General features: G+C 33.5%; 1 protein-coding gene across 2 annotated transcripts; it reads left to right on the top strand.

Annotated features, from left to right (window-relative positions):
• The first annotated feature begins 1959 nt into the window (after window positions 1-1959).
• Window positions 1960-16506, top strand: LOC130645656 (uncharacterized). 2 transcript variants are annotated; one of them, XM_057451713.1, is made up of 25 exons: window positions 1960-2101; window positions 4040-4070; window positions 4577-5248; window positions 5340-5381; window positions 5467-5911; window positions 7868-8086; window positions 8217-8290; window positions 8781-8827; window positions 9126-9161; window positions 9246-9394; window positions 9578-9681; window positions 10092-10196; window positions 10376-10426; window positions 10505-10589; window positions 10857-10912; window positions 11015-11201; window positions 11651-11761; window positions 11847-12056; window positions 12149-12232; window positions 12322-12503; window positions 12598-12656; window positions 12794-12876; window positions 13084-14214; window positions 14438-14815; window positions 15719-16506. In XM_057451713.1, the coding sequence occupies exons 2-25, from the start codon at window positions 4045-4047 to the stop codon at window positions 15872-15874; spliced, it is 4692 nt and encodes a 1563-aa protein (XP_057307696.1). In that variant the 5' UTR covers window positions 1960-2101; window positions 4040-4044; the 3' UTR covers window positions 15875-16506. The 2 variants fall into 2 exon arrangements, with proteins under 2 accessions (XP_057307696.1, XP_057307697.1); XM_057451714.1 differs by lacking the exon at window positions 1960-2101 and adding an exon at window positions 3623-3883.
• Window positions 16507-16745: the final 239 nt, after the last annotated feature.

Here is a 16745-nt window from a genome sequence, read left to right as displayed (position 1 = left end):
GTTATTCCCGATAGGAAATGCCTGTCCCGATATTAAGGTACCTCTCGCCATTGCTAGTAAACTTTATTCTGTAATATAGCGGTTGTTAAAAATGCCATATTTATTTAGGCATCAGCGTACAATTATACCAATCTTGTTTGATTGCATAGTCGCTAAAGAATATTGCCCAACCAGCAGGCATTATCCCATCTTTAAAGCCCATTTTAACACTAGATTTGCTGACGCCTAGTACTTTTGTCATTCCCAGAGGGGTGACTATAGTAAAGCTGCTGATACTCTTTAGAACTCATGTTTATTATAAAATAAATATAGAAACGTTTTTCCCTTCTATGTCATGATAAACTCACTCCTGGCTCGGAGCGTGCAGCCTGCTGACTGCCCTCAATCGGTTTGACAGGCGCTAAACTAGCCCCAGCGGATATATCAACAAACACCTTTCGCGACTACAACGGAAGCATTTCCAGCAATGAGATACGCCGGAGTCATATTGTTAGACTGTTGATGTGCACAGTAGAGGTATCACGCGATGACTCTGTAGAGCCTCAGTTCTGTTGCAGTTCCTCCTTCTTCATCAGTTTCGCTAACTTGTGGCGAATCTACTCCCTGTTGTGTACCATCGCTCTTTATTTCAAGAAGAAAAGGTTCCCTAAAATGCTTACCTTTTCACATCTGCTCCTTGACAACCAACATTTTGCGAAATCAGTTAGGTATTTTTGATTGGCAATTCCCCATTTTTCTCTGCCTCGGTATTTCCTTCTTCTTCTTGGACAACCCTGCGTGGTTAAGCGTGTGCCCCACTACCATCAAAGGGGCTAGAAGTTTTCCGAACGTGCAGCACACAAGGAACCTCAAGATTCACCAGAGAGCTTATGATGTTCAGATCTTCATATAATGTCAAATATTTTTTGGTAGTGATCTCATCTGCCATTATGCTGAGCTGTTTAATTTTATCATGCGAGCCAACACTGAGCCAACTCGCCTCATATAATCAAGCTCTAATTTTCTACCTGTTGTTTCCGCAAAGATTGCAAAGAAAAAGTTCTACTTTCCGAAAAAAAACCGAAAAGTTTCCACTCACGTGATGTAATCAATTTATCTCAGAAGCTTATCTGATCCTTCTGTCTGTTCCGTTTCACGGAAAATTTTTAAAGTGAAACAAATAGGAAAATAATTTGGATTTTTGACAGAGGCCTAAATTTAGCCTTTAAACCATATTTAAACACAACGGGGTTTTCATAGTCAAAAATATGTAAGTCGTTCATTTTTTTTAGACTCCGTGTTTCGGTTGCTCAAGGTGGTCCTATACCTGAAAATCACAAAAGAATCATTTTTTTTAATTTTATCGTTTTTATACATTTTGGTATGCGTAGAAAACAGTGGCATAGTTCGTTTTTATGAAAAAACCCGGAAATTGCTCAATTTCGTTATCAAAAATTAGTAGTAGTTTTCAAAAATCAAAAATTCTCCTTGGATACAGCCTTAGCAACGTCTTTTCCTCTTGTTATTTGGCATAAAACTTAGTATATATTGACTATATATATTCACCCTTAAAAAATTATTTTTTAACTTTTTATTGTATTTTATACATGTAATAGTACATTCAGTCAAAAAATAAAAGCACACAATGCAGTAAATCCCATTTTTTTACATTTCAGGTATAGGACCAACTCAAATGCCGAAATGATCCTCCCGCGATTAAGCGCCCCCTCGATTAAGCGCTAATGCAAAAAAGCCCTGGGCGCTTGTTTGGATCATTACGGTATGAGTCTCTCCCAAAAATAAACTGGTTTCAATTTACGACCCAATAATCACTGTTATTTCCAGAAATAAATATAATGGTGAAATTAACCAATTAATACAGATACAAAGATAAACTATGAGCATAAGAGTACTATTACCTTCTAATATATATATTGACGTTATTGCAGCAAGAATTGCATGTGTGTGTAAAAACCAGGCTGTAAAAAGCTGCAAACCAAAGTTACGACGGCCGTGTAAAAATGGCAGGCTAGGTTTGCGCACGTTGTTTCAATCGCAATCAAAGAAATTGGTGTTGATATTAATTTTATTATGATGGAACCGTTTTAACTAAATATTACTGGTAAATTTTATTTTTATGCTGAAACACACTATTTTTTTAATGATCGCTTTTCAAAAGGATAATTGTTTATACAAAAAATGTTTTCCTTCCCACGTGTGCAAAGTGGAAGAGGCAAAAATAAACAGTAAGAAAGTAAGATATATTTCCACAATGCTACAACATACAAGTTTTTGTTGGATATAAACTGAGCTTGTGTATATATAAACATCCTGCACCCTGCATATACACATCCTAAACACCTGAAGTTATGGGTGTATTTCAAGGTGGCAGTAACCCTTTTTTACATAATTAGTTACGAAAGGTTATTTTCAGACTATTATACATATTTTTTCTGGTATAACACACTTGTCACGTTTTTATAGCTAAAATACTATTGTCTTTCACCAAAAATATCCAGCTTTAACAATTTCTCTTTAAATTAAAATCATGTATAATTAATTAGTTCTGCCGAATATAGTTTACTGTCTACGCGCTTGCTAAAATGTACAGAAAGAAATGACGTAATTATCAAAGAGAAACGTAAATAACAACAAAGGTGGCTATGTAGATATTTAAGACAATCTTCATTATGCTATACTGCACTAGCTTAAACTTTCGATAGTGTTTTCATTTTCTTTAAGATTTTCAGACATGCTTGGTGAACCATGCAGCCATGATATGGTGTGCGGAAATCTTTTTATTCGCAATATTTTTCTTTTACCAGCATTCAATGCAGCAGGGGATGCTAAAAAAGAATCTTTTGGAAACAACAAAAGGCTATTGTTAAACAAATATAAATGAACAAAAAAACTCTGCACACCCTTTCAATAGGGTTACCAAAGTTTCATTTGAAGCTGATGAAAAATAACCAGATTGTAAAAAGTTGGAGCTCGTAGAAGCCGATTTTTTCTTGTTTATGATACATTTTAAATAGAAATTTCTGCTGACTCAGCAATTTTGTTGTTAGTTAAAATCATTTTATTATGATATATATTAAAGACCTATATTTTTAGGAAATAGTAAAAAAATCGTATGTTTTATACACTGAGTAAATAATTCAGCTATTTATTTGGAAAGCTAAAAAAGGGTTACTGCCCCCTTACTCAGTTTGGGTTAAGTTTCAGTGCTTTTGCAGCGCTTGTGTGGTTTCTGCAAATTCTAACCTTAACGATTAAAATCAGTGAAAAGTTTAGATGAAAAATTACAGAGACTTCTTAACTTCTAATGAGCGGTTCGTCAAAACAAGACTTTCCATAGGTTCTGCTCTAAGTTTTCTGATAGTAAACAGGAAAGACCTGCTTTGTTATGACAAATAACAGGAAAATCTGTTGATTTTAAACACTCGCCCTTGCTATGAGAAATTTGTTGTTGATGCTCTTAAAAGACGCATTATTCAGGCCTATCAATAAGGGGAGAGCAATTGCTCTTGCTCACGCAAAGACTCTCTTCGACAAATGAGAAACTAGCTGAACCATTAATTTCTCCCCCAAATATGCGTTTATAAACTTATTCTATTTATTCAGATTGCTCGCCCAGTTTAAATTATTGCTTGGGTGTGATTTTCTTATTGATGGGCAATTTTTTTTGAGGTACCTATTTTATTGTTAAAACTGGAAGATATAGAAAACATTATCCTGAACGTTCTATTGAAAACTAAAGATCAGAACATGTTCAAATATTCATGCAACTTATTCTATTTCCTTTAATGACAGTTTATAGAAATCATTAAAATTTGTCAATATTGCACAATCAATTTCATCCTTACATCACAATACAAGCATCTCAAAGGAATTTCAAAATAATGTTAGTATTAACACCTAGTTTCTGAAATGTTATGAATTTGTATTATCATGTGCATGTATGTAAAAGCAAGCATTTGCCCCATCTTGTTATGTATGTCAAATTCTACTTTAGTATAGCTATATTTTTTAGCATTGTATTATACTTCTTTGATTTTAGCAAAAATGTCTGTTAAAGTGAAGAAAGAACTGTAAGTATAGTTATGAACTCTTGTTCATTGTGCAATAAAGTCATACTGCAGCTAATTGTATTTCTGCATTTCACAAAGTGCACCCCTGTTAAATCACAAGGATAAATTTACTGCGGCTAATTATATTTCTGCATTTCACCATGTGCACCCCTGTTAAATCACAAGGTTAAACTTACCTAATTTCAGTAATTTTTTAAAGGATCAATTATTTTTTAATTCATAATTAAAAAAACACTAAAAGTATTTTAGTTACATGTTATTTATGAAGAAGCAAATAAGGACTGATTGTATGAAGCCAAAATTTTAGCCAGATTTTATACAACATCCTTAAAATTGTTTTTTTGCTATTTTTTTCTTGATAAAGTTAGGCTGATAATATGTTATTATTATCTTTAGTAAAGACTATGTTTTGTTTAATAAATTACTCTTTTCGCATTGTAGTTCTACTGAAATATATTTGTATTTCTACAATAAAAATGCTCTTTAACTTTTAATTTTGGTTTTAGTCCATCATGCAAGGTTGCCATCGAACCACTTCCAAATTTAGATCTACGATGTTTCTTAAATAAACGAAAAAACACTACACTTGAAAACAATAATGTTTTTGGAAATACTACTCCAACGGCTGAGATTGAAAGCTCTTTTGTCCCAGACATTGTCAGTGATATCAAAGAAACTGATACTCCAAACGCACCAAATGAAATTGCTACAAATGAATTTGATACTTTTTCTTGTGACCTTTCCACAGAAGCGCAACTACTTGGTGAGACAGATGACATTTCTGTAACCAGCCATAACATCAATGAAGATGCATTATTATATGGTGATAAGAGCAACCAGGGAGTGAATGATGATTTTAAACAAACAAGTGATTTTCACCCAATAAATACAAATAATGATTTTGAGCCAATAAATTCAAACAATAGTTACGATCCAATAGAAAGGAACGATAGTTTTCAACCAATAAATATAAACAACACTTTTGAACCTATAACTACAAGCAATGATTTTGAACCAATTGATAAAAACGACCAAAATAATAACAGCATGTTTAATGGGGATATAGATACTAGTTGTAACTTTGATTTGGTGTCACTTGCAGCATTTGATGACGAGTTTAATGAAGACGATATTCAGTCTACTGATGCTAAAACTACAAACACCCAAGTCAATACTAGGTAAAATGACTGCATGTTTTAAATGATGAAGACTTTACTATCACATTATTTAACAGCAAATCATTTTTTTATTCCATATAATTACATTTAGTTCCACAAAACCTCCAGAAAATCTGTCAACTGGCTTAAAAAGGTAAACATGCTTGTATGAACTACAAGAATAGTTAGAAGTTGTGAATGATAGTGTCTATAAACAATTTATATTATTTTAATTTTAGAAAAAATGAAGATCTTACCGAGCCATACAGTAAAGTTAATAACTGGAAGGATAGATATTCTGATCAATTTAAAGCGCCTCTTCCCAGAGATAAAATACCAAGTCTGTTAACCCAACCCATCGCTAATTTAGAGTTGCTTAAAATAATAAATCAATCTTTTATATTGCCAACCCCTCCAGTGAATCCCATCATCGCATCAATCCCCTTGCTTAATCAAACGAGACAAAGAAATTATAAAAATAACACACATATTGGGCAGCGACAAGCTTTTGTTAAACCGATGTGCATAGATAAAATTCCTAAGTTAAATGTTAGAAATGATTATAATCGGAAGCGTGATAATACCGTCCCTGCTGGAATTTGTCAATCGTTTTGGTATTTGGGAGTTTGCAATAATCCTAAGCCATGTCAGATGAAACACGAACGCAAAAACTCAAATGCTAATGTAAGTTTGTTTTTGCTTATCAAACCTTGTTTCTGTGTGAAAAAAAGTTGTGTAACTGAAGGAACTGTTCTATACCCATGTTCAAATCAAGTAAAATATATCCTATTTAAAAAGTGTAACCAGTCATTCATAGTATAGTTTCCTTTATAGTTCTTTATAGTTTCCTTTACAAATACCTATGTTCAGTGTGCCTGGGTAATTAAATTTGTTGAATGAAGACGGGAAGTTTGTCAATGTGTTTAAATGTTTTTAGCATTCAGGTCTATTCATTAATTAAGCTATATTACTTAGCAACCTCGGAAATAATTTTTATTACGGTTCTAAATAAGATAAATTATTATGAAAAATCTTTCACAGCTTTTATCAAGGTTCTTTCTGCTATTGTGGATAATATAAATATTACTAGTCATTGGTCTATGGAAAGATCCACGGGTTCACCTCTCTTTTTTGTATCACATTGCATGCATCTTGCTACTTGCGGTATCATTTTGCGTGACAGACAGACTGGTACGGGAATTATAGTAAAAGTATTCTAGATTAAGGTTACTGTAAAGGAAACAATTTTTTTTTTTAGGTTTTTTGCAAAAAATTCATGACATATTTAATATTCCATATGTCGAATGACATATTTAATATTCCATGAAAATATTTGGAACATCCCTTTTTTCTGGAAAGAGCCTTTTCAGAGGTGTTATATCCTTCACACCTTCGAGAAAATATGTGCAAAATGAGTCACGCATATTTTTTGTAAACATTATACATGATATGAAACTACCGTATAAATATATGCATAATAATATTTTTACATAGTTTACTTTCACCATCGATATATATATATATATATATATATAAATGTTGTCATATAAAAAATCATTAAAAAAAATCAAAGTTAAGGAGTATGCATATAAGCTTTCTCTTGTAACCCTGACTTCTGTCTGTTAATAATTCTGAATGCGTGCACGAATATTCAGCATAAAGAAAAAGTTCACACTTTCATCATCTTTCTGCATACTCAGTTCACACATTTTCAAAACACCTACAAAAATCTTTAAAAACAAATATCTCGTCTTTTTCCGAAAGCTTCCAATTGGCTCATTGAAATTTTCGGTAATGGAAAGCTGAAAAATTTATGCACAAAAGGTTCCTGGATTTTTTTGTATAAATTACTGATTAGCGAATTATGACGACAGAAAGAAAAAAATAAGCATTTTTTTGTTACAAAAAAAAAACAGGGAACCTTTTTAAATTTAATTTATGCTGGATGTAATAGTGCAAAAACGAGACGTCTGCGACCACGCTTTTGGAAAAAGAAGAGATTTTAAAACGTACGGTGAAAAAAAAAATGGTGTGTGTTTAATTCATTATATTTTCTTTTTGGAAAATTAACATCTCACGAAAATAACACCATCAAAAAAGTTTTTCATCAAGCATTCAGAAACAAAAAAAAATTTAAAAAAATGTAAAAGTATTGATAAATTATAAGGGTTTTTCTGAGACTACTCATCAAGTGAGTTTTTTCCTTTACAGTAACCTTAATCTGCCTATTTTATGTTATGACTGGCCATGGGACAAATGTGGGCATTTTCAAGAAGTCACTGTTTTAGCAGTTGTGGAGATAAACTCCAGTATCAGTTACAAAAGTACAGAAGGAATACATATTTTTGTTCATCCTTTCCTAACCTGACATAGTGGTGTCCCACCTGAATTGACCTGAAATTGTGATTATCGTGGACCTGTAATTTTTTGGATTCATGAGTTTAGATGTTAATAACAGAAACCATTGATGATTGTAGTTGTTCAAAGTTATAATAAGGCTTTTAAAAAGTTTCTTAACTAATAAACACACAATTATTTCTGTTCAGTTCCCCCAAGGGAATAAAGGTATTAGGTCACTAACTAAATAAATTGTTTTGTGTTTTGTTAATGTATTGACTTAATAATTTATTACCCCTTTAGAAGCTTGCGTATAAGCAAAATGACCAATACAGACATAGTGACCATGAAGCCAAAAATAAGGGAGCAGGAAGTCCAACTAAACACATCTCTGCACCATTTGATTGTCCTAAAGGTTATTGCTTTGAGTATTGGCAGCTTGGTCGTTGTAGTAAAAAGAAGTGCAGTTATAATCACATGAAACGAGGTGTTAATGCTGGAGTCAAACCTTTCTCAGTAGTGGTATATAATTATATATTATATAAATTATTAATTTAGTATATTGGTGTGTTACATAAAAAATGTCTATAATTTTTAGTCGAAAAATGACTAAAAATTAAACAATTAAGTCAACTGTACTAATTATTTGTAGAACAATTCACATCAGACTCATGCAGCAGAACAGAATAAAGGAAGAAAGGTGTCGGAAAGCAATGGTGGATTGAGGTATAAGTTACAATTTTTTAAAAGATACACAGTTATTGTGGTGCATTAATGACCTATGTTATTAAATATATAGTTGTTAGCCTGCAGAAAATTCACTGAAATTTTCCTGTAGTATGTATATATCTCTTGCATTGGTATATCCTAAACCTGTGAAGGAATCCATGGGTCCACTGCTCCTCATATTTTCACCTGTTGTCCAGATTATATGCAGCGATTTTTTGTGCATTTTTACCAGCATTTTAGCATAAAATAATGTCATTATTCTGTGGGTGGGTGTTTATATCAGTTGTGAAGTGTTTTATTCAAATTTTAAGACTTTCCAAGCAATTTTTATGAACATTCATTTTTTCTCCCAGTTTTTACTTTTTTATTCTTTGCTTCCCTGCATGAACCCTCTGTTAGTGCGGTGAAACTAAGATAGCTATGTCTACTTGATCTAAAATAAATGTGTTGCATTTAACATGTTGTTTTGCCCTCTTTGTATTTTTAGGCCTTCAGTTACACCTCTTCACCAGTTTAATAACAGAAATGCAAATGGTATGAATCAGCTTAGCTTAGTCTTTAAAATTTCCAGTTCATTAAATCTTCTTTGAATTGTATTTGTCGTTTTTCCTTTTTAAGTGCTAGTTTTAAACATGATTTCATTAAATTTTTCAATTTTTTAAAATTAAACAAAGATAAAATTAATTCTAAAATCCATTCAAATTTGGTAGGTCAAACAGGACAATACATTTTAGGATAATAGGGTCACAATATTTTTTCACTCTCAGTTAAACTCTGACTGCTGAATCAGAAATCTTTAATCCTACCGGTTACCTCTATACTTACTATTTAGAACTGCTTGAAGAGCTGCAGTACCTTACGAACATCGGTGAGATTATTAACGCTCCCTGTTATTTCTATTTGTTTGTTTGTTTATGTTTACCTAGTTATATCTATATTTTTTTATTGTTAGATCGAGCATGGTTGATTATTCAACAGATCAGGGACCGTACGTCAGGCAATTCACCGTCTTACCAAAAGATAGATGAAAGTAAATTTCGGCATGGAATCGAACATACCTTATTGTGCATAAAAGAAAACACCAATCATGATAATGCTGAGGTAAGTTTGGAAACGTTTTTTTTAGTTGCCTATAAAAATTGACACTATTAGTAATAGCTTCTTTTACATGCTTACATGGTAAGAAACCTCAAAAACAATATTAACTTTTTTGTTTTGTTTCATATTATTGCACAATATGTAATGGATTTCACCATACAACCTTGAAGTTGCTCCTTTTTTCAGATTGCAACACAACTGGTGGAGATGAAACGTGCAATGCTAAAACTAAAATGGGAAGATTTGTTTGTTCACGCACAAGTACTGGCAAATGTTGGACGTATAAATAAGTAAGAAGTCTTACATCTATTTTATGAGGTGGGAATTAAGATTACAAGTAAAAGAAATTATATACAGATCATCAGTGCCAGTCTTAACTTCCCGCTGAGTCAAGCTAGATAATATTTAAGTGTGAATTGGTTCTTTTTGTGCATTGTTCAACATAAGAAGGGGGTTGATGATTTAGGCTGTTGTCTAGTTAACTAAGTACTGTGCTTGCATGGCTCCTGCAGCTCAAATGGGAGCTTTAAATTTACTAAAACTACCTATGGAGGACACTTATTGATAACAGTCCCATTATGAACTAGGAGACTATCCAAGGTAACAATCGTAATGAATAAATTTTGTAGTCAAAGAATAATTTTTGTAGATGTAATAGTAAATAGAAATGGAGTTTGAGATTTCTTTAATTTGTTTGTAGTGCTGTTGATGTGTTGCAAGAACTGCTAACAACTTTTGATCGTAACAGAATTGATAGCAACGATATGGAAAAATTATTATTCTTATGTACAGACAAGAGAGGATTGTGAGTAAAAGAAGTTTCTATGCTTAAATTTTATTTCAGTGATGTCTAATTTGATCTCAAAGATTACAAACTTTTCTGTAAAGAAAAATAGAATGAATTAAGCATAGAAATTCTCTTAAAGATATTTGTAATAAAATGCGAATCTTTCCTGCTAATAATAAAATTATATTGTCTTTTAGTGTTTTGAAGATATGGGATTATGTCAAAAACTATTTTGTTAATTCGGAAAGGTAGTGTTATTAAGTTGATGCTGTATTTAAAGTTCCAGCCGAACCTATAAAAAATTAATTCTAAAATATTTTTAATAGATTGTTGGATAAATTTTTCGTTGAAATCGAGATATCTGTGTTAAGTCCAAAAATAAAAGCTGAAACATTAACATGTATATGTAAGGTGAGAAAGATCTTTATAACTAACTACTTCGATGTTAGAAAATTTTAAGAACCTTCAGGCCTCACATCCATTCCCATTCCTCTGACAAGAAGTAACATATTAGCACACAGTAAGCAGCTTGAGCACCAACAACTCTCTAACCTTAACAACCTAAGTCCTAGCCCCCCAAAATCTCATAGAATTAGGAAATTTTTTGCACAAATTTTTGGCTTTTCTATATTTGCATAACTTGTCTTTCTCGCAGTAGCTTGTTACTTTCTCTACTAGAAATTAATTGATGGAAGTTTGGTGCTATCCAACGATGCAAGAAAAACGTTTTTGAAGTAAGCAAGAACTTCTTTGTGAACAACTCACCTTCATACAACTTAATTGTGAACAACCCCTCTTACAATTTAATTGTGGATAACTCGACCTTTCTTCTTTAGATTGTTCACACCATGTTGTAACATTGGCCAACTGACTGAACTGCTGAATGCATGGGTTGACTTCAATGTTGTGCCAGTGATCACTTTAGAGAAACTTTTGCTTTCCATACAAACGAATACAAATGTTGTTGCAGCGATTTCACTTCTGGAAAGAATGCCATTATCTCTTTGCTCATCTTCCTCTCAAGTAAGATTTTTTTTAACTTTCCCTGAAGTATATCAATGGGGAGTTTTGTGCACAATTTAGTACGCAAGACACTCGTAAAAAATGTGAGGCTGAACTCAGGTTAGAGTTAAGTTTAGACGTGCTAATCCCAAGGTATCCAGGCAAACGAAACTTTTAAATATTCTGTGATTATTAAAATGGCTAATATCCCTTGTCTGTTTTGAGCCTATTTGTCTTATCAAGTATGAATTTTCTTTAAAAGTTTGAATTCTGAACACACCTTGATTGTATTTCTACAATTTTAAGGAGAACGTTTTGTTATTTTTCGAGTTTTTGCAGGAGCTTGAAACCATGTGCGAATAGATGATTACACTGTATAATCACATACTAAAGTGTTACTCAATCTTGATCAAATTGTTGAATATCTTCAAGGGGAATTTATCTATTTCTACAAAATTATTTGTGTTTAGTCATTTAATGAAGCAGTGGTCAGTCTCTGCAAAAATGGTGGACAATGTTTTGATGTAGTAGAGAAGATTTATCTTTTGATGCGCAAGGCTTCGATTCAACTAACGGAGGAGGTAACAAATGCTTTTTCTATTAAAAATGAGAATATTCATTTTTTAAAAAAATCAAGCAACGTTGAAAGAATGCTTTTTATTCCAGAGCATACTTCGTGTATTGAACATGGTATGTGCTAACAAGAAATACGATCTATTTGTGACTCGTTATAATGAGATAACAGAACAGGGTATTGTACCGGCTGATTTAACCATACCAGACTGGTTTGCTTCAACTCTTGCAGACGCCCTTGAAACTGGACCAGACAAAGTTCATCACAAAATGGTGTTATGTCTTCTTTCAACGAAGATCCCGGTACCGGTTTATATTGTTTTGCTTATTGTTATTAAAATCTGTAGATGCTTTCGTACATAACTAACTAGAATTTATTTATGTACTTATTTCAGCCTGAAGAAAGAAGAATCAGTCAAGTTTTAAATCTTTTAATTGCAAAAAGAAGATTTCCCGACATTTTAGATTTAGTAAAAAAGGTTTGTATCGACACTCGTCACAAAAATTAACTCTGTACATGGTCATTTTCTTACCCCTGGGTTCTATATGGACGCTTTCCTTCTTTTAGTGTTTAGATCGAAGTTATATGTTGTCTCAGAAGGAATTGCGACGGGTTGTACTTATACTAGAAGAATGGACCGCAAACACGGAGGCTTCTATATTTGTGTACACCAAAATGCGCGAGATATATCCGCGACCTGAACACCAATGTGTTTGTGGAAAAAAAGTGAACACTTCTTACTTGCGAAGGTGCTAGCCTGTTCTCATCTTGCATACGTCCTATGAAACGTCAGTAATGTGTATTATCATCAGTTTGTTTACAATGCTATTTTCTATTATTTAGCAAGTTTCAATTTTCTGAGACGTTTCAAAAATCTTGTGATGACGACAGATCTAGCGCAGGTATCCTGTTGAATTAATACGAAGTTAATTGAGTTCCACAAGAACAGTACATTTAGCTAATCAAATCTTGATTTCTTACATTTAAACTGATTGTGTATTTCTCAATCCAGTGATTTTTTTCTAATTTTTCTTTTTAGATTCTAATAGTAGTGTGTTCAATCAAGAGCAAGTTCTAGCAACAGCGCATCGCGAACTATTGAGAATATCCGCTGAACTTAATGTGAGGGGGACGTTATCTTTAATTAAAACAGATTTCTTTTGTTCCTACACTTTCATAACGCTAAAAATTTTTTTAATTCTTATCCTTAATTCTTAAATACTCTGTATTTTCATTGAAAATATTTTAATTGCTTATTACATTTCTTTAGTATTACAGAAATTATTTTCGGGGATCATTGTAGTTATCATTTTTTCTTTTTCATTCCAGGAAAATGGCGAAGATAGCTCCAAGTTCAAGGAGTTATATATGGAAGCGGTGTCAATGGATGCAGCAAATAACAACATCGTTTTAAATGGTTTATTTCTCGGTCTAACTAACAATGAACGACCTGGATATAAGTTTAATATATTTATTAGATTGCTTATGCAAACATATACCAACGCAGGAAATGATATTGAGCTACCCGAAGATGTATCTTTGGCATCAGGCCGTCTTGCAGTTCGTGTAATTAGGTACTTACACAATCGAGAGAGTTTTTCCGAAGCATACACAATACTGCATACCTGTCATGAACATTTGATATCATATTCGCACAGCGGTGGGCAGTTTGGAACCATGATGGAAACTAACGAAGACATGAGTGTATGTTCGATCGCGAATTTATGCTCTGATGTTTGTATCCGTAACAACAAAATTGACAGTGGATATCATGTTTTAAAACATTGTCAGTACGGAGTTCCAGAGAGTGGGGAACTTGACGAAAACGAACTTTCTGAGCGAAATAACCGCGCGGGCCGTTTAATCGAAGGTTTGCTGCAAATTCGAATGGCAGTCGAAGCTTGGGATACATTTTTAAATGTGCATGCAACCATGTCGATTCCTGTAAAGACAAAGCTCATAAACGAGGTGTGTACTAGCTTCTGCGAATTAAACTTACCAGAAGAAGCACTCAAAGTGTCTAGCGAGATAAACAAGTTAAAACTCGATGTCCACAGACGGACAGTGAAAGCTTACGTGAATTGTTTAGCGTTAAACGATCATAATCCTGAAGCACTCGAAATGTTTCACAAAGGCATAGCTATTAAGGCTTATGGACACACCTACGACAAAGATCGGCCGTACCAAATTTTATTGTCAACTGACTTGAGCCGTGTAGAAATCCGGTTGCTTGTCGAGCAACATTTTAAAGACCTTCGCATGGATCCCGCCTACGAAGAGCTACTCGCTAAGAGCATCGACATGATGGATTCATTCAGCCCGTTTGAATTTACCGTGGTACCTTCGCATGATCAGGATTTAGTCGAGTTTAAAGCAAGTAAAGAGAGAACTTATCAGGACCTGATTGCTTTTGCTGCTGAATTAACTCCACCGTTGGAAATTATTGAAAAAAGTGAACAGGTTCGTTGGTTGGTCCTTTAACCGTTTTGTTTTATAAAAGCAATTTGATAGAGCACGAACCTCAAATTTTGACAAAAAATAGGAAGAGCCTCTTGCTCAAATCATTGTTTTTCAAACTAATTTTTTAATTTTTTCTGTAAAATAAGAATAATCCAGTGAAGAGGGAATTGGGTGTTGAGCATAATATAGATTCACATCTTGCATGCATTTATTGTTTTTTTAGCGAATCGTTGTTTCTCACGCCAGTGTTTATCGATGGACATCGCATCAATCCCTACCTAGCAACGATCACCCCCCTTCGCTGGCACCGCCGGTTAAAAAGAAGCGAACAATTGCTGTACCAGATGCTCCCTTGTATGACGTGGCATGCTTCAGTAACATGACAATGACGATATGTCCGACACCGAAACCATTTGATATGACAGAAGAAAGCGCAAGTGTAACTGATTTACCTGTTATTGTTAATGTTCCTACAAAAAGAAACGTTCTAATTAAGGATTATCCAGACACTGAAAATGAAGTGGAAGCAGAAAAATACATCAGAAAGACGATATGTGCCGAACTGACAGCTTTTATGAAGAAAGGGATTATTCAAAAAGAGGTAAGACATTAAAGTTAGGAAAGCCGAGTTCAAGAACGAAAGGTGGCGGGGTCACGAAATTGTGATTTTTTGATCTGGCTGGCTACTAAAATTGTCTGTTCCGGTCTGTTTCTTTTTCCAAAGTGAACGTTTAATTAAACATCTATTCAAAACTCAGTTCAACAATAAAAAATTGTAGATAAACAGAAAGTAAAAAAAGTCACAGCTAAAGAACTGGCATGAAAATTTACGCACAGATTTTAAAAACTTTAGAACACAAAAGACATAGAAAACAAAATTGAAGAACTAAAAACAGCAAATAAGTAACAGGAAGTTTTAATGTACTTAGGGATTCCATGCTAACGGTTGCTTTTTCTTCCCCTTCATTAGCGTTTCTACATACCCGTGATGCTGGGCATGGCGACTACACAACCCTTGATTTTCGATGTACAATGAATCTTTGTGCGATGAATTTATCTGATTTGCTTTGAAATTTCTTTTTTGGATTTACACGATATAAAACACAAAGGTCTTTATTCTAAGCATTGCCACATACTATAGAGAAGTGTGGTCCAATAGCTGATTTTTGATTTGGAAAACTGGTTGTTCGTTCTGCACAGCCATAAAATCATATAGTTGATAATAGTCAAAAGTGTTACAAAGACAGTGGAAGTCCACGAGTTCTCTCTTGACTACCTTACTGAATTTCTATCCTAATATTTTGTTGGTATTTGCACATTTTTGTAGTATGTGGCAAGGAGGTAGTATCCTCGCCTCTTGTACAACATGTTAGTCGCCCAGCAAGCGAGAGATCGTAGGTTAAAGTCCCACACGACTGCAACACTTAGAAAGCTAATGTGCTATCTTACCAGTACCACAATCTCACTAATGTATTGTTTCTATAATTTCTGTTTACTCTTCTAGCATTTTGTGCCGATCGCGAAGAAGCTACACAAATCTTTTCTGGCTACGATGGAAGGCCGTGGTCCAATTTTCTTTGATAAAAGTATTAGTTTGGAAGCGTCAAAATTTGTTGTCAGCAACTTTAAAAACTTTTTAAATGAGCCGCTTATCAAGTGATTTTTAAACCATATTTTATAGATTATAGGTTATATATATTTGTATTTATTTTTTGCTTTTTATGAGACTTGTTTACCTTTTTAATGAGACGACAAAAACGTCAATGTTTTGGTACATTTTCCTCTTGCTTACGGTTATTTTTCTTTAATTTTTATACAAACCTATTATCAATTTCTACGTAATTCTTGACAGGTTGCAGAATGCATGTAGAATGACGAAGATTTTACCTGTGTATTAGAATACTCACGTAAAAACAAACTCTGGTGTTTTTTAAGTGTTTTTTTTACCGTGTACATAGAAAAGTACTGAAGAAAACAAAAGTGACGATTTTTATCGAAAAATACTCGTGTGCAAACTTGATATTCTCTTGTTCCCAAATTGTTTTTTGATTTCTTGTATTTCTAGTACCGATTTATTTTGACGTAATATTTACGCAAACGGTATTGGTAATATTGTCCACCTTCATTCCCAGGGCATCAAGCCTTTATAATACACTTGGCAGCCGCCTCTTGACAATGGCTCTAGGCAAGAAACCTTGGGGATGAAGATAATTGTTGTTTTTTTTAACCAACGCGTCTGTTTCGAAAGGTGCATCTGTAAAAATATTTTGGCTAACAAATTATTTTTCGCAATTTGTGTTTTATTTTCCCGTCCTTTAGACGAACTCCGGGCGCATATCCTTCGGCACCTCCAAGCAGATTAGGAAAAAAAAGACAGCAGCAGTGATCACTGAACAAATTAAGCAAATAAGGTAAAATTGAATATCCGTAATAATTCAGTCGAGCTTGTGATATTCGCCGACGAGCAGCAGAGTCGAATATCAACAAAGCGAGGCATTCCTCTCTATTTTGATAATGCAGACGATAACATC

Source organism: Hydractinia symbiolongicarpus, chromosome 5 (genome assembly GCF_029227915.1).
Source record: "Hydractinia symbiolongicarpus strain clone_291-10 chromosome 5, HSymV2.1, whole genome shotgun sequence".
Lineage (NCBI taxonomy): Eukaryota > Metazoa > Cnidaria > Hydrozoa > Anthoathecata > Hydractiniidae > Hydractinia > Hydractinia symbiolongicarpus.
Note: the sequence above shows the minus strand (reverse complement) of the source record. Positions and strands in the feature narration are given on the sequence as shown.